Source organism: Pezoporus flaviventris, unplaced genomic scaffold (assembly GCF_033815535.1).
Source record: "Pezoporus flaviventris isolate CSIRO_AGI_PZ_B2104156 unplaced genomic scaffold, CSIRO_AGI_Pfla_v1 ptg000031l, whole genome shotgun sequence".
Classification (NCBI taxonomy): domain Eukaryota; kingdom Metazoa; phylum Chordata; class Aves; order Psittaciformes; family Psittacidae; genus Pezoporus; species Pezoporus flaviventris.
In genome coordinates this window covers 9394696-9416259 of record NW_026892579.1, presented here as the reverse complement: position 1 = coordinate 9416259, position 21564 = coordinate 9394696, and the positions used below count along the sequence as shown (strand labels likewise).

Genomic DNA, 21564 nt, shown 5'->3' with positions numbered 1-21564 from the left:
ATGTCTGTAAAGCCAGAAGATGCTTTAATGCGTTTTGATTTTACGTCTTGGATTTTAGCATCACAGAGTAATTCCAAAACCAAAAACAGGTTTCTGTGGTGTTTGTTGTGCATAAGAGGAGGGAGCTGCCATCTAATAAACTAGCAAAAAATCCCAGAACGGTCTCCTTGGTCCAACGATTTTGAGTTCTGCTGTTCAGACCTGAGATTTGGGGTTTGTGCATTAAATTAAAGGCGTGGCTGAATGTTCATTATCCCTATGATAAAAGCAGTAAAAATAGGTGCAAAATGGCCCTTGTGCAATGTTGTAATTTACCTTTACTTTAAACTGGCTTACACATCTTAATACATTATGACAATCAGAATTATCAGGCCACCAGGCAGAGAGCAGTTTGTTTTGTTAATTGCTCTTGTTAAGCCTAATTACAGAACGGGGTGGAGTGGATACGCGGGGAGGGAGGAATCTGCTAGCGAGAGGAAATTCTAAAATCCTCGGAGCGGTTCCAGGCAGTGTGTGTTGGGGAGCGAGAGCGCGGGTGTGGTGTGCGTGCACGGGTACGCGAGTGCGCGTGAGTGACAGGCTTTCCATATGGACTAAACTCCTGAGATGCCTGAGCCGGAGGTGGGGAGCCTGTGCAGAGTGGACACATGAAGGTACAGCTGAACAAAGAACTGTGCTGTGTTTTGCTTTATGAATTACCTCTTTTGAGAGCGGGGGGCATGATGCAGGTTACTTAGCTGTTAACTTTTGAGTTTCATGGTAGATCGAGTGTTAGAATGGTTTGCTGACCATTGAGCCTAATGATGTGCTATCCTTTTGATATTATGGGTTGCCTGCACAAGGTGTGTGCACATAGCTGTGGGTTGGTAGCCTAAATCCCTTTGAAAGGTTTTCCTTCTTCCCGGTGATTGCAGCAGAGATGGATGTGCTGTCCACAGACTGTGTTATTTGTTTTGACTTTCCAATGGAAAGCATACATCCAAAGAGCCCTTCTGCCTGCATTATTCCAGTTTGTTTGTGTGCCCCACATTATGCTGCTGGCGACTCACTGTGGCTGACCTGCATTGTCACCTCCTCTGTTGCCTCGGGAGCCTCCGGGACAGAAGTTTCTGATAAGGCAGTTTTGAGCAAGGCAGGCACAAAGTAAATGATTCTATAACAAATCTGTGCTCTTCTCCGGGGTATGTTACCTGACTGGTTTGCTGCCAAGGTGGTTTTATTGTTTCGTCTGTTGGGTGGAGGGAGGAGACTAGAACAGCAGAGGAGTCACGCTTTTGTTTTGCTTAATTATAATGTACGCTTTTAATAAAACCTTTTAGTGCCACAAATTAAATGGCATTGCAGTCCTCCACAAGAAGAAAAATGCTACTGCTGTTGCAGCTGACAGCTGAGTGGTTAGGTGGCCAGCATGGGTCTGAGGCTCAGAAGCCTTTTCTTTCCTGGCTGGAGATAGTGCTGGGTAAATGTGTTTACTTTTTCCTTAGTATTTATACTAGTTAATGTGTCGCACTAGATAAATCTACTTCCTGAGTCCATCTTTCAGCTTGCTCTCTTCCCTTCCAATTGACAAATGGTTTGAGTTTGACACCGTTTTATCAGTTGAGCCCCTGCTGGGTGCTGCATGCCTGCTTGTTTCTGCTTTATTGTGAAAAGTGAGTTATCTGCAATATTTTGTTACCATCTAACTAGCAGTTGGCAGGCTTTCCTCTATGAACTGATTTAGATTTCAGCAACGGGAGGCTGTTGTCTTTCTCTGCGAAGCCCCGTTGTTGCTCTCCAGGAAAACAAAAGATCCCAGAGCTTTCTGCACCGCAATCTGCTGCTGTCCCACTTTCAAGGAGGTGTTTTGTTTGTTGCGGCAGCTTCCTATCTTAAAATGATAAATTGAGCGGACGTGTGCTGCTTTAAACCTCTGTCTCCAGGGCTTTGTGTTCACTCAGGATAAAACACATTATTCTGTGGTAGGCTCTGGTGTGATTTAAACTTGGTTTAAAGATTACAAAGCAAAAGGGAAAGCATCAACATCTTCAGCAGTGGTGGTTTGATGAGGAATAGCTGTCAGGAGAGGAACTCTACTGACTTAACCTCAAGTGGGTTGCAAATGCATTAGGGATTCATTAATATTAATAATAGAATAGACATTTCCTGCATTCATTTGACATTTTGACATCTTCCACACTCTTCCCCCCCCCCATTTTTTTTTTTTTTTGAAGAGCAATTTGGAGTTCATTTTTAATAGTTATTCAAGTTAATACAAGGGTGATAAGCTAAAGTTAAACAGAAGGGGACCCCTGAGTGTGCGGGGTTGGTCTCCAGGAGTCCTGGATTTTGGTGTTGTGGTTTGGGGAAAGATTGTGGTAAACTCTTGGGTGCGTCTTTCAGGGTAGTTTGCAAAATGGGTCCACTAGGTACAAGTGTAACCAGAAGAAACTGTTCTCAGAAGAAATTGTTGGGTGAGGGTGATAGAAAGGTCACTATCAAAATGGCATGTAAGGTTAGTAACTGTAGATTTCTAAGGTGGACACAGTAGTAGCTTGTTCACAAGTTCAGGGGTGAAAAAATAAAATCCAAACTATTCTTCAGACTCCAAATGTTTTGTTAGGTTGGCTGAACAGTGCAGTTTGAAAAATGAACAGATCCCAGGTAATTTTTACTGAGTTTCCTTCTTTTAAGTTGTGTGATGCACGTTTTTTTGCTTCTGCTCTGTCACTAGCAGGCTTCCAAGCTTGCTTCAAAACAAAATAGGAGAGCAAATCTGAGAAAAACACCAAATATCTTTCGGATGTAAAACAAACCCAAGAATATTGTCAGCACCAGGAGGGAACACGTAATTGCGAGGATCCTTTTTCAGCATCCTGCACAGCACATCACAGTCTCGCCCACAGAGCCCTTCAACTAGGAGAGCTCATGGTAGTAAAGTGAGGCAGGAGCTTGCTTTTTATAGAAAACACAGCTGAGAGTCCCAGTCCGTAAAATGTCAAAGAAAGAAAAGCCCGCGCAAAGCACCTCGTCTGGCAAGACTAGTGATGCAGCAGCTTCGAATGCAGAAGTGCACACAAGTTTGACAGCTCTTACTGATAGGGCAATTTGAATTGTCAGTGTGCGTCTGCTCTACTTGTTGAGCCTAATGAAAAGTACAGTTTAATCACTGGTGTGCCAAATTGACCATGATTAGCTGTTATTGCAGATTAGTGCATTGTCTGGGGCTCCAGAATTATTGATCTGGGTGCTGTGCTCTGGTGTTTTCCGTGCCCTCTATCGTAACCTCTCCTTAATGCTTAGGGGAGGAAAGCAGGAAAGGAGAGTAGGAGGAAAGAAGTCCAGATGGGAAGAAAACAGGTCCTGAAAAGACCACATAGGAACTAGGTCAGGTACTCTGGAGATTAAAGAAGCATGCTTCATCCCTGGACGCAGGAGGCAGGGACAAGTAGCATACAATTACGAGGAATTAGAACGGCAACAAGTAGTGCAGATTTATCAGCTTTAATTGTCTATTGTCAGGACAGAGCCCTTCTTGTAGATCAGGCGCTGCCAATGCTTTAATACCTCTAATGGACTCTCTATTGTGGGATTATCTCTTCTAAGGACAATGTCTTTCTTAAAACTAGTTGTTTTGGGAGAGGGAGGAAAAAAAGAAAGAAAGAAAAAGGTAGCAGCAGCCCTTGGGTTCCCTCCCCCCCCCCCCCCTTCTGGTTTGTCACATTCTGCAGGAAGTAGTTGAGAGCCCAGTGTTGCTCTTCTGTCAGCAGCACTATTCCTTCAGGGGAACTGATAGATACCTATTGAACATTAACCCCCTTTGCTCCACCTTCCCCAACGAGCTCCTCCAGAAACAATAGCTGGTTGATAAAGAGCAGATAAGCAAGGACACCCAGCTTAAGAATCTCTCTGCTATCTTTATTTTAAAAGCTTTCCTGGGTTTTGCAAAGTAAACATTACAACATTTAAAGAAGGATAAGGTGTCAACTATTTAATGAGAAGTTGTGTTTAATAGCAGAGGAATTCTTCCCTCCCCCAGCCAACACACAGGTATGAAAAGACTGTTATTTCACCACCCTGGGGTAGGAAAGGTGGAGAAATGATGACTGTACTCTTAGAAGGTTAAAAAGTGGTCCTTCAGCCCACCCCTGCCAGATTCCCTAATCAGCTCTAAACATACAGTCACTATTTCGAATCCTTTGGTCCTGGATGCACAGTAGTCACACTGCTGGATCTGTGGTAATCTGTGGGTAAATATTTTTGTTTCCACCATATGTGCTTTGTCATGGTATGTAGCTGTTGTTTTTGTTAGTCTGTTTTGAAATGCGCTCCGTGGCCAGTTCTTTGTCTGAGAAGGGTGGCGTGGTTCCACCCAGGGATCTCACCCTTCTTCTGGTGTGTTCATCAGCTGCAGGAGATCGGACAGCCTTGAGAGTATCTGAAAGAAAAACTGAATTGTGCCAGAACAGAGTCCTAAGGTTCAGTATGGTTCATATCACTATGACTTACCAGGCAAGTTGAGGCAAGAATACCCCCAAAAAGTGTCATGACTGCCAAGTTGGGAAGAGATGTGAAAGTTGAGTTAATGCAATTCATTCTGAGGTGGCTTTGTTATTTAAGATTGTTGTCAGCTTGCTGTGGGGCTGATGTCTTTGAAATACATAAGTGAGACTTCTAATATATGTATACAGTCCCATCCCTCCTCCGTAAGAATCTGGAAATCAGTCTATCTTAAAGGCAGATTTCCCAAAACACTATTTTTTCAGTCACCAGTAAGGCTGGAAAATGGTTGGAATGGGTTGGCCTGTTTTCATTCATTTTTTCTCAGATTCAGTTGCTATGCACAGATTATTCAAAAGTCTGTGTTTGGGATGCAGAAGGTTGATTTCTGTGCTCAGGTTTTCTTGTCCAGTATAAACTTGGATTGGTAGAGCAACTCTTGTATTGTCTTTGCATGTTTCTATTGGCTCATGGCTATCATCCCTGTCTTTCCTAAGACCGCCATCACTCAGAAGTGTGATGGGAAGGCTGATGGGGTCTTTTCTGTGAGGCATTTCCCTTCTTGTAAGGGGCAAGGAGATGGCTCCTTGCCTTTAGTCCAGACGCTGAAGTGTGCTGGCTTTTCCCACAGTGAAAATAAGTGCACTGACAAAGCCTCTGCTGCTGCTCCTTTCTCAGTATCTTTTCTACCCCAGCTTACTTCCTGGGGAACAAGAGTGTCTTCAGACTGTTTTGCCTTTGCTGCTCAGCTGCATTTGCTGAGGAGCCCAACTTCTCCCATTGACTTGCCCTCCTCATAGCAGGCCCAGACAGTCCTGCTCCCTCTTCTTAAATTTGAGCCTCAACAAGAGGAAATGGCTGAAGCTTAGTTCTTGCTTCTGTGTGTTTTTGTTTTGGTTTGGTTTTTTTTTTTTTTTTTATTTTATTTTATTGGAGGAGGATTGTTTTGGCTTATTCATACATCATCTGAGCAGTATTTTAATAAGGCCTAGCTGGAAACAAAAAGGGATATGGTATTTTAGTTTGACTCCTTTTTCTCTTTTTAAGGAAAATTTCTTGAGAGGATAAACCAACAGAAATCAAAAGAGATGGTAGGGCTGGCACTAGGCAGTAGCTGAGACTGCAGCCAAAAGATCTGCTCTTTCACAGCCGAGACAAAAGTAAACGTAAAGGCATTTGGAAGTGCTACGAGGCAATGACCAGGGTGCTCTGTAATTAAAGGCAGTCCCTGAAAGCTGCATGTGTTAATTTAAAAGCCTCCTGGCTACAACATACACCACCCCAAATGCCCTTGCAAAAACCTTCATGTAGATTCAAGTGTGATTTTAATTTCTCTCCTTATAGGCAATACTGTGCTGAGGTTGTCTAGGGCATACAAAGCCTCTGAGATCATATCTGAAGCCTATAGGCTGTGTTTTGCAAAAGTCAGGCCAGTCTGTGAGAAGACAACTGTAACTTTTCCTGTTGCACAGTCACTAGAGTATGCTTGTTCTCTTTCCCTTGAATCTGACAGCAACCATGTTTTCAGATTCGTGGCCCCCAAACATGAGTATATCTCAGCAGAGCTTGAAAGCAAGTTCTTCTTTAAGTTTGATTTCTCAATTGTCTTTTAAAAGATGTGCAGTTGTGCAACTACATCATGTACCTTCTCCGAGTAATGACCACAACTGGTCCCCAAATGTTTACCAGCACAAGGATGCCTACATGCAGGAAGTGGGAAATGGGGGTGGGTCTGGTAGTTACTCTTGATGTGGTCAATCCACCACTGACCTTGTTTGGGTAAGGGGAAGGGGAGGATGTGAAAATGTGACTCTGCTTTAATCTCTTGTGTGCATTTTATCTCCCCTCCCAACTTTCTAAAGAAGTTTCATCTGTTAGAGCCAGCTCCTTTCCCTCCTTCTTCCCCTTACAATTATAGCAGGCACAGGGAGAACAGCAGCAGCAGCGGTGGCGGCAGCTGAGCTGAGGCTGAGTTGGGCAGGCTTGTTGTTGAGCCGAAGTGGTGATAGCATCAAAGGAAATGGATGGGGATTTCTGAGATCAGAGCTGTTAGGGCCATTCATGATTTGTTGCCAGGCTGAAAGCTGCTGCAGAGAGAGCTGCCTGAGAAATGCTGATTAATACAGTAATTGAGGTTTTCTATGAGCGAGAAGGAAAAAATGAAAATATGACTAAAAATGTTGTTTTTGAAATGAACAACGTTTTGAGATTGCACATTCCAGACAATAGCTGCTACTGGTATGAAAGATTTCTATAAAAGAGCAGAAAACTTCTGGTTGAACAGAAGTCTTTTTATGTTTCTCTATTAAGGAGGAAGGTCAGAAGGTCAGTCTATATATTTCTTTAATGGCAAAGTTTCCTTTTTGATTCTTTCTTTAGTACACATTCTTAACAATTTGTTTCTGTCTCTTCTTTCTTGATAAACTTAGTTTTATTCCAGACCAGGCACCGCTAGGCTAGACCTGCACACCAGCAAAACCTCTTCTCCTGTGCTATGTAGTTCTGGGCCCAGCTTCACTGAGGCACCTGGAGCTAATTTCAGGATAGCCTTGGAGTGTGCCACAGAGTTGTTTGAAGTCTGTAGGCTTCACAAGCTGTACTCGCCTCCCCAGGCTCCAAGGAGAGAGCCGCACTGACCTGGGATATTGGCATCCTCCTGCCGTCCTGATGAGTATTTCATTTCATCTGATCTGATCTCATCTCTGCTTCCTCTTCTTCTCCAGTCCCAAATCATTCTCAATTCCTTGAAAGGCAGATTTGCTTTTCTCTGGCTGTCCTTCGCATTAAGAAGATCAGTCCTTGTGGAAAATGCAGTGACCCTGTTTTCTTACCCCCTCCCCTTTTCTGTTTTTTCTTTCAATCTAACAGGGAAGTGAAAAGTTCTGAAACAGCTGCCTCTCAGAGTGAGACTATTTTTCAGTAAAATAATCGCCTTCAGTATGACTACATTGTTTTTCTGTTCTATGTGGTGTGACTCAGCATCAGTTAATTAACCCAATCAAGTAGGCCGGATTTCTCTCCTTTAATGAATGGTTCTCCCTACTTCAGAGCCTTCCTTAGACCTCATTTTGTATGTGCCTCGGTTTTACAGGGTATATCCAATTACATTTATATCCTTCAGCCCAGTGCTTGGGCCACCTCTCTTGTGGAATTACACTGTGGTGGAAGTTAAGCCAGGACACTCACTTGCAAGCAGTTGCCCTACTTATGTCTGCTGCCACGAGCCCTCCCGTGTTAGCGCATACAGAAGGTCTTTACACAGATCTACTATTCTCAGCATCGCAGACCGAAAATGGCAAGTAATCCTTTCCACGCGTCTTTTTATCAGAGGGAGGAGGAGCAGGTTCAGGGAAGGGAATGTGTACGCCAGTCAGAAAGGCACCTGACTGCACAAAACATGCTTCCCTCTCCACCCCCCGCCTTTCTCCCTTTTTCTTGTTAAGAAATATGTAACACTCAGATCACCCCAAAATATCAGTGCACGTGTGTTTAGCAGAAGAATGTGAAACTAGCTGCCGCGTAATGTGCCAGGAAAGCAGTGAGAAATATGCTTGCAGATGTGTGAGAAAGGAGGAGGAGAAGGAAAAGTAGTAGGGGTTGCCTGGCAGTGAAGCAGCCAGCGTCCACGCTGTGCTGCGGATGGCTATAAATGGAATTGTGCATCACCATTCCTCTGAGCCCTAGGACGCCTTGCTGAAGGGACAGGACCACTGAAGGAAGTAAGGCATCTGGATGTTTTGTAATGAGAAGCAGGAATGCTCTTAATAATAAACAAACAGGACATTGTATGCCATCATCACAGGATGTCCTTCCTTCAGCCAGCACACTTACTTGGATCGGAGGAGGGAAAAAGAAATTGGGTGCGCAGTGCACTGATTGCTATCCCGACCCTCCTCCTTCCACCACCAGCGTGCTCCCGGGTGGTCGCTTGTGTGTTCCCTGTGTGAGATCCTCGCTCATTTTCTTGCCACACTGCGACAGAGGCATTGGGTTTGGAAACGCCTGCTGCCATGCCCCACTCCTGTGAGCTTCCCTGCTGTTACCTAGGGACAGGCGGCAGGTTTTAGTTAAAGGCAGAAACATAGATGTTTTTCCTAACTGCTTTTACAGAAGTTGGCTAGAAAGCGACTTGGAAAGGGGATGAACTCAGACTTCTGAAGCTCCCAGTGGTAACATCAAGGGTTGGGAGAAAGCAGTTTAAATCGGGTTTTAATCGATATTCTGAAACCGGGTCGTCATTTTAATTGTTATTTTTGTGATGCTCCCTGTAGACAGACTGGGGGGGAACGAGAGCGGGTACACAGTGGAGCTTAAAATTGCAGGAGAAATACATTTCTAGTAAGAACCGCCTCACGTTCGCTTCTCCTGAGGCACGGAGGTGCTGCCTGCCTACCCACCCGCCAGACCCAGGCAGGCGGGCAGCGCTGGGCCATCACACCTTGGTCGGAAAGGGTGGGGGGAATATCAATATTAATAATAATATAGAAAGCAAAGGCCGGTGTGTTTTGAGGGGCTGGGGCCGGGAGCCGGCCGGGCTGGGCCGCGCCGCAGGTAGCGCCCCACCTCCCGCGCTGTGAGGAGAGGGAGGGAGAGGAGGGGCCGGTGCGTGAACGCCAGCCGCGGGCGGGCCGCGCTCTGCCGGGCTGTGCCGTGCCGTGCCGGGCCGGGCCGTGCCGCTGTGGCAGGCGGCCCCCCAGCGTTTCCCGGCGGCAAGAGCAGGGTGCTCGGCAGCACCTGTCTTGACAGCGGGGGGAGGAGCGGGCGGGGAGCGGCGGCGGCTGGAGGTGTGAGTCAGTGTCCCGGGGATCCAGCCGCTGCGAGCAACGAGCAATGTTTACTCGGTAGAGATGAGCCACGGTTGCCGCCGACGGTGGGCTTCGGTGTGGAAACGCGCGCGGACTCTGCCCCGGTAAGCAGCGCGGTGCTTGCCCCTTCGCCCCCAGCACCCTCCCCGGCTTCTGCTCGCCCTCCCCGGCGCCCGGAGGACGGGGCAAAAGTTTCCCGGTCGCCTCGCGGCTGGTCGGGAGCGCACCTCTGACCGGCGTTAACCCTTTCGCTCCGACGCGCAGCTGTTCCCCCCCCTCGAGTTTCGCGGTTCGCCTCACTGTAATGCCAAAAGCCGGTCCCTATTATCGCCCCGCTCGCCCCGACTACGGCCGGGGCTGGGCGCTGGGGGCTGTTCCCGAGGCGGCTCTCGGGAGCTGCCTGCCGCGGCTCCCGCCGCAGCGTTCCCGGGCGGTCCGTCCGTGCCTCCCCGCGGTGCGGGAGGGGCTGCCGCGGGGGTCTCCAGGTAACCCTTGGCCAGCCAGCCCTGCACCCCTTCCTCGGAAGGGCGCGCTCTTCCCGGCTTCGCGTTTCGTTTTTTTCCGGAGGAAGGGTGTGAATTTTGCAGTAGCTGGGTATCCGAAAAGGAAAACCGAAGGGATTTTATACCGGGCTTGAACGTCATTCCCGGTTACTGTCACAGGCACAGATTTGGTTCCTGATGGACCTTACGAAAAGAGCCCGACCTACTACCTGTTTGGGGATAGGTTTGGTAACAGTGCTGCTGAATAGACGCTGGGTCTGAAGAACCTGGTGAAATTGGCCAGTGAGGCTCCTATCTAGTGTTTTGAGATGGTGATTATCAGCGGTACCATCAAAATCAGAAGACATAGAAAAAAATTTTTAATTACTTATTTTCCCAGCTCCTTTTCTTTTTTGCCTCTCCCCCCTCTATGCCCTCTTCCCTCCCCCCCGCCCCCCCCCCGAACGTGTTGCAGTGCTTTGTGCAGGGCTGCTGCCGCTGCAGTGATGCTGGCAGGATGTCGGCTTTCTCAGCCTTCCATGCCAAAGGATAAGGGGACGTCAGGAGGAGGCGGGGGGGGGGGGGGGGGGGGGCAGGTTGTTTTGAAAGTTGTTTGTGTGTTGAAAGCCGGTGGGAAAGTTCAGGCTTCCCCATTTGGAAGAGGCAAGGCTGGGTTCCGCTCTTCCAACATGCGCTTTCCATTTTTAGCTTCATTCAGACGCAGACAGCAGCTCTTTTCCTCTTCCTCTCCTTGTTTGTGACACTTTTCTGAGGCAGCTTTTCCACAGGAGACTAAGTGGTCTCACGGCCATGACCCCACATTTTCTTCAGTATGGAATATTCTTTTTCTCTCAGAGGCATTAAGGAAAGGGTCTGAAAAAGGTAAAGCAATTGCCAACCTAGGGTTTTTTTCTCTTTGTTTTTGTTCCCTCCTCATTATTACCGAGGCTGGCGTTTTAAGGCGCTGCTTCAGTCAGAGCAGCTTCGTTTACACTGCTTTTTGGCTATTACTCAACTGTACCAACTATCCTGCATACGCTTTTAAAGTGTCACAGACTACTGTATTAGTCACACTGTATCAACGGAAACCACAACACTGAAGGACAATGAGGATTAAAGGCTGTTTTCTTTTTTTCCAGGCTGCTACACAGTGTAGCTCGGACGCTGTGAGTTTCAAGAATCTGGTGAAAGGGAGAGAGTGGACAATGAAAATGGACATGGAGGATGCTGACATGACTCTGTGGACGGAAGCGGATTTTGAAGAGAAGTGCACATACATTGTAAACGATCACCCGTTGGATCCCAGTGCCGATGGAGGCACCCTAACTCAGGCAGAGGCTTCCTTGCCAAGGAACTTGACTTTCAAATACGCATCTAACTGCAAAGAGGTAAGCGGCAATGCTCTGGGGAAGGTTGGACTCAGACAAGCCAAATCACAGCACTTTGGAAAGTGTGTGCTCACCCTGGCTTCCATTTTTTAAAACACGCATACACACGCACACCCCACCATGAGCAACAAATGCCGCCCGCTGGCTTTTAAGATGGGACCCTCATAACTCCTATGAGGAACTGAGCTGGTCATCTGTCATACAAAATTTACACTGGAAGTGGCAGCTAGCCTTATCCCTGAAACTGGTTCTATACCAATTCGCAAACAGTTAAATTTTCACACAGTTTGAACGGCATCTGAATAAGCATATTTAAACTGTGGGGTAGTTCTCTGTGCCAATTTCTAGACTGCTGTTTGCCAGGACCATTCATTGCCTCTGGCTCAGAGATTAAAGTGCCTCAGTTGTCCAATAAATAGCCTTAAAAAAAGTAGAGGGGGAAGAGAAAAAAAAAATAATCCTGGAAATGTGTTTAATTATTTCTTTTTGTTTTCTCTTTGGTTATGAAATGGCTTTATTCTTTTCATGAGCTTGCTGTATTCCTGACTTACTAAATTCTTAAAAACTGCAGCATGTCAGTTAAGGAAGTGATGGTGGAACTGTAGCAAGCTTGACAGAAGGGTGGCCATAGCTTAAATTAACTTCTGTTTATCTGGGACAGTATCTTCAGTGGTAGCTAGCCGTGCAAGTCTGTCCTATCCCTGTCCCTGGAGTGGGTACATTCTTTGTTGCTGTTTCAGAAGGGCTGGAAAGAAATGAGCCCGGATGAGCAATTTGGTTTTGTGTTTACTCTTTCATATAGAGTAGCTATTATAGCTAGGTGTGATGTTCAGCAGGGTAATAACCCAAGGGACAACCCTTCATTTCTCCTTGTGCTGAGACTTGTGGTATAGCAGCTATTACCTGTGCTTCTACTTTGGCTAAACACACTGACCACAGAGCTGAAAAGAAGAGGTACACTCATCTGTGTCTATCAAATATTTCCTACCAGAGCAGGTACTTGTTTAATCCTGCATACAGAAATAGGGCCAGACCCCCAGCTGGAGGGTGTTGGCACCGTGGAATTTAGCTTGGCAGTGCCAATACAGTGCTTAGTAGGTTAAGTAAGAGGTTAAAGCTGAATTCTCCTTAAAATCACTCCTTCTCTTCCCATCTGCCCTGCCCTGCCCTGCCCTGCAGAACTTTGGCAGAAAAAGGACATCCTCTAGAAAAAAGAAGTGCAAACCCTTGGTTTGTGTTATCATTACATAGGTCTTGCTTTGGTGGGGCTGGGGGATAAAGCTGCGGCTCCACTGTGTGACACAGCAGGATTTTTGGTTGAAGGATGAACTTGCAGCGTGACAGCTCAGGCAGATCCTTGGCTGCCGGCTGGTGACTGACTGGCCACTCAGGCTGCCTTGCTCTATCTCTGCCCCCAATGAGTCCTGGGGCCAGTGTACAAGATGGCCAAGGAGCTTTCAAAATTCCCAGTGCCGTGTTTGGAAACACCGAAGTGTAATTTCCTTACAGTGTAGCTCAGGTCAGTGAATCACAGTAAGAGGATTGCTGCCATCACTGTATGAAGAGGTAGGGGGAGAGAGAAGTCGTTGAAAGATTCCTGGTTCTTGCTTGTAAAATGTGACCCGTGCAGCTCCCTGCTAGTGGGAGTCTGCATATAGGACATCCTCCTTTTGTTCTCCGAAGTTCCCCCCGGTCTTTTATTTGCACTGAATAGTACCTACCGTAAGGAGCAGTAGGAACTTTTGAACCCTGACTATTTCTAAGGTAGCTCTGAAAGAAAGGGCCAATCCGATCCTTTTTTTTCCCCATCTCCTGTGCAAGCTATGGTCCTGGGAATGGACAGACAGGTCACTTGTTTGCAGGATGGAATAGTTGTAAATGGCACAATCCACTTGCATTCTAGCAACTTCTGACAAGAAACATTCTTTTCTGTCTGCCTCCCAAGTTTGATTTTGTTCAGTGGGGTCGGGACTGGGCGCATGTTGCTCTTGAGCATCATGTGTTTGTGGGATCAGCAAGAAAGCCTGATTCTGGTTTTAATGAGATTCATGAGAACCACTGGAGTCCTGACAGCTCGATAGGGTGGGTTTTTTCACTTGTGAAAGGATGAGGTAAGACTTTGGGGGTTGCATGCATGTGTGCGTGCTTGCCAGTGGGTTTCAGATGTGAGCTGTCTTCATTGCTAACTTTGGGGAGAGCTGTGGCTTCATCTGGTTGAGAGTTTTAAATGCTGAGTCAGTTTATTGACAAAAACATACATAATACATGGCTTGTGAAATGCTAATACTGTCATGATTAGATCATGAAATCCTGGTGCTGTCATGATTAGTATTATATCTCCACTTGGAGTAGGAAAAGTACTGCGTGCCTGCTGAGGAGGGAGGAAGTACAGCCGCTGTTGTTTTGGGAGGGTTACTTTTTGTGTTTCTTTTCCTTGCATGCTTTGTGAAGCGAGTAGCTCTTCTGTAAAGGCTTACTGAATTTGCAAGTGTGTCCATGACACGTCATGCTCTTGTTTATTCTTGGATCTTGATCGGGGATTTTTCTGAAGGACACATTTTTCATTATGAGTTCACAGCATGTGTCAGCATTTTAAAAAATGAATTACTACTGCTCGTAACATTTTAGCCTGCTAGATTTACATGAAGTCATTTATTTATTTCTATGTGTGAACTATTTATCCTTTCCTGTAGTTTTAGCGACTGACAAAAAATGATGAAATGAGGTGCCAAACTCACACTCTAGAAGGCCATATGTGAATGATCTTTTTCATGCAGACTGTTAAAAACTTTTTTTTCAGTATTTTTTCCCTTTGGTCTCATTTTTTAAAGCCCAAACAGCCTTTCTTGATAATAACGTGCCAGTTATTCTGCTGTCTTGGATATTTCTAGTGCCTCATCCTGCTCTGTGAGCTTGACGGAGAGAAACGTTTATCAGCAAACCTATTACTTGCTGGATTCCTCTAAGGCCATTTCTTAGAGAGGGACCCTTAGTCAGTGATCTTGACGAAAGCAGTGATTTTCAGCTGTTGTGAGGTGTGCCTCACTGACCTCAGACACTTGCTCTCCCGTACTGCTTTTATTTCTTTTATATGTGAGGAAGCAGGGTGAAAATGTGCTTCATGGCTCCTCTTTCAGAAAACTGGTCACTGAAGGAAAGGGTAAAATTTATGCAGGTTTATGTAACTGTAGAACGAGTAGTTAAACCAATATATATAAATAAATCGGTGTTATTCCAGGACACATAGTGGCCTTCCCTATTTGTGTTTGGAGAATACTGTTATTTTACTGAAGCCAGTAAGAGTTTGCTCAGTGTTTTCTTTCAAAGCAGCTTAGCGCTCCCATTGCAAAATACCCTCCCTTTGCAGAATGGACAGGGGTCGCTGCTTATTTCCAGTGCTCTCTCCCGAGGCAGATGTAGGAGTGTTGGTCTTTCCAAGCGCCTTTTAAACAACGAATTTGGAACCGGAGCCCACCAGTCCCCTGCCCCGGTGCTGCCGATCGGGCGGGCTGCGCTCTGCGGAGGGGCCCTGCGGACTTCTGGCGTGCCCGTGCCGGTGCCCGGCCCCCGGCGCCGCATTAGGACCCTGGTCAGTTCCAGGGCGGCCGCCCCCGTCCCGGGTTGCTCCTGTCCGCGGGCTCTCCGCGCCAGCCCGGCCGGGCGCCGCCGCCGCGCCTCCAGGTTACAGCTGTCCCCGCTCGCCAGCCAGCTCCTGTCCCGCTCGGGCCGAGGGCACGGTCAGTCAGCTCAGCGCGGGTTCGGCAGGAGCCTGGGCTGCCCGCAGCACCGGGAGCCGGCCTTGCGGCTGCAGGCTCGCCTTTGACTCAGTGCTAGAAAAGCTGTTTTATTGAAAGGAAATAGATGGTAGCGGCGCGTTTGCAGGAGTGTTGGAAGTTGGAGCTTTGAAGGGAGCGGGGAGTGTCTGGTAGAGAGGAAATTATTCTGGAAATACCGCGTTGCACCCTTACAGCGTGGTTCAACCCCAGAAGGCTGCGCAAGGGCAGTAGGCATTTATTTGTGGGGAACGAGCTCAGGTCATGCTCCCCTGTGGTTCCCTGCCACGAGGCTGTTTCGGAAGGTCTCATCGCCGAGAGACAGCAGTGTGCTGAAGGACACCTGGTGGACACAAGTCTGAAATGCCTCTCTGCGACAGCTTCTCGGCAGTCGGGAGACGGCTTCCCCTCTGCTGTGGATGTGGAATTCCTTTGCTTTTTTTTTGCCTACAAACCGTCGGCAGCTCTGTACGCGGTGGCCTCTTGTTAAGCCGCCCCTCCTAAACTGTGGCAAGGCGAGAGCCTCTTTAGGCTGGGAGCGGGTGTGGGGGGGGTGGGGAGAGAAGAGGTCTGCCGGCAGTCTGTCCTGGCACTGCTGGCACTCCTCTCCTGGTGGGTACCCCTCCTCAACCACGGCCACTGAGCTTGTGGGGGCACACCAGAGACCAAGAGTTGCTGACTAGAAAGCCAGCATCAGTTAAAAGGCATCCGGACAGTTTTAGTCTGGTTTTGCAGAACTTCAGTGTTGGCACATATGGATGTGCAGAACATCCTCTGCCAAAATAACCTTCTGATGGGTACAGGGTGCGAAATCGTCCTCATATTCAGCTGCACTGGGGAAGAAGCCAATACTGCATGTAAGGTGGATATCAAAAAGTATCTACTGTGTCACAGACACCAGTTCAGTGACTGTTTCAAGTTGACTAGTTCAAGGAGCAATTTCTAGACATTCTGAGAATCATTAAAGTCACTTTAATTAAGCCAAGATATTTTAAAACCATGAAAAAAACTGGAGCTATCATGCAGTAAAACTGGTGGGGTGTGCTGTAGCTTGGTTGTGAACTCTCCTTGAGAGGGCAGATGGATGTAAATGAAGATATATAGGGAAGATGAGAAGAACATCTGCCTTTTTCAGCTCTCTATGAGAAATGTACGAGCAAGACAAAAATAAAACTGAGCCACTGAGCTTGTTTCAGCTTGTGGTAGGTGTAGGAAAATTTCTGGAAGTCCCTTTTCTCTCTCTTCAGTCCAGATGCACAGATCAATGGAGCATTTAACTGCCTCTACTGTTGATGTTTAATTTTTTTTTTGTAGTATGCTGAAACACATGTTGAAACACAGACAAGTGCAAACAGCCACCACTCACACCCAGGAATCTGTTTCCGGGTGGATTACCTCCTTGAGTCCAGGGCTGTTATTTGTCCCCTATATTTGGGCATTTACAACAGTGAAATTATGCTAGGTGTTAGTTGTTTACTGGGGGTTTTAATCTTGACCAATACACAGGCAAGTGTTTCCCTGTCTGTCTCTCTCCCTCTCTCACACCAAGGGTGATAGAACAGAAGAAAATGTAGCCTGCGAAAATCACAAGGCTTAGCTAATTTTACAAAGTCCAGGGTCTTTACCATGCTTTGCTGTGAAGGACTGTTGCAAAGAAGAGAAATGCTCACTGAAGTGAGCTATCTGCAGGAACTGATGAGTGCTAATCTGCTTTGGTAAAAGCATTGATTCCTTGCAGGCTGCAGACTGAAGTAATCCCAACTTTCGGTGTTTCTGTTGTTCTGTCTTGTTCTGAAATCCTGGCGAGCAAAAAGACAAGTGGCAAGACGTGTGAAGGGGATACAGTTAATACATTTTGCCATGAAAGTTTGCCTGTAATACCAAATTAATGGGCTTTTTACCTTCTCTTTTTTCCACTATTTGAACAGCAAGATCAGTTTTGCCAAGGCTTGGGGTTTTTGGTTGACAGAATTGTTGGTTTTCTAACATTGTTCTGCTACATTAAATTTAAGAAGATTGGTGAGCAACAGAGAAACAAAACCAATAACTCAGCAGTGTTTTGCGAAGGGTTACTCCAAGGCACGGTCTTCTGAATAATGATGAATTGCTTCCTGATTTGTGGTCAGTGACTTTTTTTGGTGTAATTACTGTCAAGAAGGAAGCTGAACAACTAGAGTGTATTTCTTAGACCTAGCATAGTGGAGCATTTTCATCAAAACCCTTACGCCTCTGACCAAACCCACTTGACATATGTTACTGGAACTGCTGCCTCCCTTTTCATAAAAGAGGGTGATCTGTGAGTACATGTCCCAAAACCATTTCATACTGTTTTCTATGCGGCTGTATGCTGGTGAGAGAATTGTAGGTTGTCTTTGTTTGTTCTCCTTTTAGCCATAAGGACGAGTATAGAGCAGAGAAGGTGGGGGTGGGGGAAGGTTTCATTTTGATCTGGAGGAGCAGTCATTCCAGTTCCTAACTTATTAAAAAAGTGAGCTCTGTGGCAGTGAAGTGATTGATAGCTATTGAATATTTTTGTTTGCTGGAACTGGACTTTTGGGGTTTGCTTTTGATAGAAGAAATAACTTGTGAAGAAATTTGACAGTCTCTGTATATTTCACTTTACTGTTTCTTCTTGTCAGTGTATTTCCACAAAACACATTTTTCAGGTGGTGTTTGTCTTCCCTATGTCTCAGTGAGATTCTGGTATCTAACAGAGATGGTTGTATCATATCCAACACTTGGTACTTTATTTCTGGTTTGCTGACCTGTCACTAAAAATTTCTCGTGTCAGGTTGCTTTACCTTGTTAAGAGTGGGGGACAGAGGAGAGAAAGGAAGACCTTTTGATTTCTGATGATGATGGACTGATCCTGTGCCACTCTTCTTATAGGTCACCGGAGTTATAAGCAAAGAGTACATCCCAAAAGGAACACGCTTTGGACCCCTTGTAGGAGAGATCTACACCAGCGATACAGTTCCCAAGAATGCAAACAGAAAATACTTTTGGCGGGTAAGCAGGAAAAAACAGCCCCATGTTATTGCAGTAAGCAGCTCACTGAATGAGTACAGCTGAAAAGCTGGGCCACTTCCTGCTGCAGACCTGTGTGAATGCAGGGGGCAACCTCTGTACGCTGCCAGGCACGAACGCAGCCAGTGACAGTAGTGAACTGAGTGGAGCAAAAGCCTGGCTGCCTTGGATATAAGGGCAGTGTGGGTGGAGAGAGGAGAGGAGATGCATAGCCCTTCCCAGCAATGTCTTCTGAAACGTATTGGTGCTTGGTTGTGTAAAGAAACAGTTCTGATGCTTGTTGTAGGGGCAGGTTATTTTGCATTTTTCCACAGTGGAAAGTCACTCTTGTTTATGCAGATGTCATGTGTCCTTGATTTTTCTAGCTGTGCAGAAGCTGTGAAAGTACTGCATAATCTTTTGCTCTGGAATTACACCTTTTGTGACATTTTTTCATGGGTTTTGGATAGAACTGCTATAACACAGGGGTGGTCATCTTCATCATGTTTCGTTCAAGTCATAAGCTTCTCTAGTCCACTTCAGAAAGTGTTAAAAGAACAGCCCACATATCTTAGTGAAGGGAAAAATCCATTAATGGCAGACAAGCACTAGAGGTGATGCCTTATTTGTACTCTGTAGTATAAGCTGGAGAGGAGCACCAGCCAATTAGTTTTGATTTGGGAAGTCTGTGCTCGGGAATATGTTTCCAGGATATCAGTTGATGTAATCCTCAGTTTCCTTTACAGAGCCATTATTAATTGTGAGAGAACATTCCTTCAGCCCCATCTCCTTTCATAGATTTATTTTGCTGTCTTCTAGCTATTTAGGTTGTGTCTAAGTCAGTGGATTTTGGAATATATCCAAGCCTCTGTGCCCAGGTGCCTGCCTGCCTTAGTAATATCCCAACCTCATATCCAGGTGAAACCCAGGGCAAGCACCAGCCCTTTCTTCCTACCTAATTGAATCATTTTGGTTTTCTCAGATCGTCTTCACGCAGTGTAATACAGCATTGCACAGGCAGTTATTTGCATGAGGATTTTTACAAAGCCGGCAACTGTTTTCACAATCATAAGGCTACAGAATGTTTCTTTCAGCCAGATTTTTTTGGGAGCTTGTGTCTAGCCTAGGAACAGATTGGTACACTGGTCCTAGCCCTGCCAGTTGCTAACAAGACAGCAAACATTGGGAAGAGGGGCTGCTTAACCCTCTTGCAGGACTTCATTCATATACTGCAGTGAGAAAGATGACATCATTCTCATGATGTGATTTTAAGCCTTAAAGCAAAGGGATCCTCAGAAATAATATCCTAGGAGCTATCTAAGCATCGTTAAATTCCCTGTTTAATCCCTTGATTCGTTCAAGACATGCTGCTGCATTGAAAATGAATTTCTTCCTAGGGGTCTGACACAGGCTTGCATATGCAAAGGAAATTGTGGGAGATAACTTCCCACATGTTATTAAAGGCATCCTGGGCTTGCTGGCAGAGGCAGGAACATCTGCTGCGTGCGGGGGGAACGCAGCCTGAGCCTTACGCGTTCGTCACTTCTGGGAACTGCGCCATGACTCAGCACATCTGGTCTGGACTTCCCCAGAATAGGTGGGAGTCCAGTGGGTTGCTACTGCCCCGCAGCCGGAGCACAGTGACCGGCAGCATCCGTGGCCCTGTCGTGGGACAGGTGCAGGGCCGGTTTGGGAAGCAGCAGCAGGCAGCAAGTGCCGGAGCCCTGTGTTCCTGGAAGTTTGCGAGCCGGGGTGAGCAGAGAAACCCAAAGGCTCCTCTTGATGCAGCGCAACTCACCCGGCTCCCTTCCATTTTCTCATAACAAACGCACCGCAAGATCTCTCGCAGGCTGCTTTGATGAGGCCACATGTATTTCCCCCTTCTCAGTTTACAGGAAGTTACTCTTAAAGAAAGTGATTCTGGTGTTTACTGCCCCTTTAAAGGGCCAGGCTGCCTCCTCGCCCCTCTCCGCTGGTGGCAATCTTAGGGAGAGGAGGAGGGGTCCCAGCTGGCCGGGGGGCGCTTTCAGGGTGCGCTGCCCGGCCAGGTAGGTGCGAAAGACAGTGGTGTGAACACAAAGGCAGGAACACCTATGGAGTGCTTACCCCCTGAGATAAGCTCTATCTCCCCTTTGGAAAAGCATTTCCTGCTAATCGAGGTTGGTCGCTGGTGCAAGCTGCTCCTGCTTCAAGGTCTGGCTTTTGCCCAGTCATCTGTTTTGCAAAACCCAGGAACCCCATTTTATCCAGCACGGAGCTAGTTCCTCCCAAGAATAAGGGATGTGTCTTTAACAAATACCTCCCCTGGATTTTTATTGATTTAATTTTTTGTTTTATTCTTAGCCCGTTAAGAAGCAGTAGCTTCTGTCAGTGACTGGGACTTCTTACCCCCCAAGTCACTGAGCAGTTTCTAAATTCATGTTTCCTTTCCCGTCTGTGAACAAGACAGAACATGTCCCTCGATAGAAAAAGTGACTTCTCATCGGCTAGCTCCTCTCCAGGTCTTCATTAAGTTATGGCAGGTGAAGTTCATCTTTGCCTCGCCCAGCCTTTCCACAAAAGGGTTACAGTCCAACTATGAGCAAGCATTGCTTTAGGACTCGGGGGTGGGGGGGTGGAGGATGTTTGCTTCGTTTAAACCTTTGGGTGGAGGTGGTAGGAAACTGCAAGTACAGAGGCCATAGAAAAAGGCGAGAAAGACTCTGACATAGCACAGCCAGTCTGTCTTAAATGCAGGTGACTCAAAGCATTAATGCAAGTATGCACTCAGACCTGCAGTCATCAGCATCACCCACTTGTTGATCCTAGCACCAGGAAAAGGACTCTGAGGTAGACTATTCACACAGGCAGGTAGACTGTTCCCGTGGGGAGAGTAGTCTGTATTTCAGATTTTGGGTCTGATTTGTCCATACTAGGAGAGACACGGACTAAGCAGAAATGGAAAAGGTGACTGTCAACTTACCTTCAAATAAGCATTTCTGTTCCTAACACAGCGGATATCATAGCTGGAAAGGGGGGAACCTAGTTTGAGTCTTATTTCAGTAAAATCTGCTCATTAAAAAAAAGAAAAAAGCTTATCACTTCTCTCCTCTGGACTCTGCACACATGCTGCGTGTTGTGCGTGTATATATTCATAAGCACTTCCTCTCTGTTTCAGATATATTCAAGTGGTGAGCTTCACCACTTTATTGATGGATTTAATGAGGACAAGAGCAACTGGATGCGTTATGTAAACCCTGGCTACTCTGTTCAGGAACAGAACTTGGCTGCTTGTCAGAATGGAATGAACATCTACTTCTACACCATCAAGCCCATCCCTGCCAACCAAGAGCTGCTTGTGTGGTATTGCAGAGACTTTGCAGAGAGGCTGCACTATCCCTCCTCCAGAGAGCTGACAATGATGAACCTCAGTAAGTGGATTACAGCATAAACAAGGAATGCTAGTAATGTCTCTTCTGCTTATATGATCTAATAATAAGTTGTATAATTACACAGCTGCATCATCTGTTGTGTCACAGTAGGTAGCTCAGAGTGGAAAAGGGGAATTAAAAAACCCAACAAAACAGAATGAGTTACCTGAGCCCATTCAAATGTAAACATTATAAAAAATATGAACAGTTACTGGTTTACA

General features: G+C 46.5%; 1 protein-coding gene across 4 annotated transcripts in view; it reads left to right on the top strand.

The window, feature by feature from the left end:
• PRDM1 (PR/SET domain 1) overlaps positions 1 to 21564 on the top strand; it is a 105139-nt gene that overhangs the window by 72699 nt on the left and 10876 nt on the right. The window contains exons 1-4 of one of the 4 annotated variants that reach the window (XM_061460176.1): positions 9167 to 9388; positions 10906 to 11154; positions 17817 to 17936; positions 21091 to 21343. In XM_061460176.1, the coding sequence (XP_061316160.1) occupies positions 10972 to 11154; positions 17817 to 17936; positions 21091 to 21343 (556 nt within the window). In that variant the 5' untranslated portion in view covers positions 9167 to 9388; positions 10906 to 10971. Of the gene's footprint in view, positions 1 to 9166; positions 9389 to 10233; positions 11155 to 17816; positions 17937 to 19190; positions 19686 to 21090; positions 21344 to 21564 lie in introns of those variants that run through there. The other 3 variants (XM_061460175.1, XM_061460174.1, XM_061460177.1) reach the window with 3 other exon arrangements.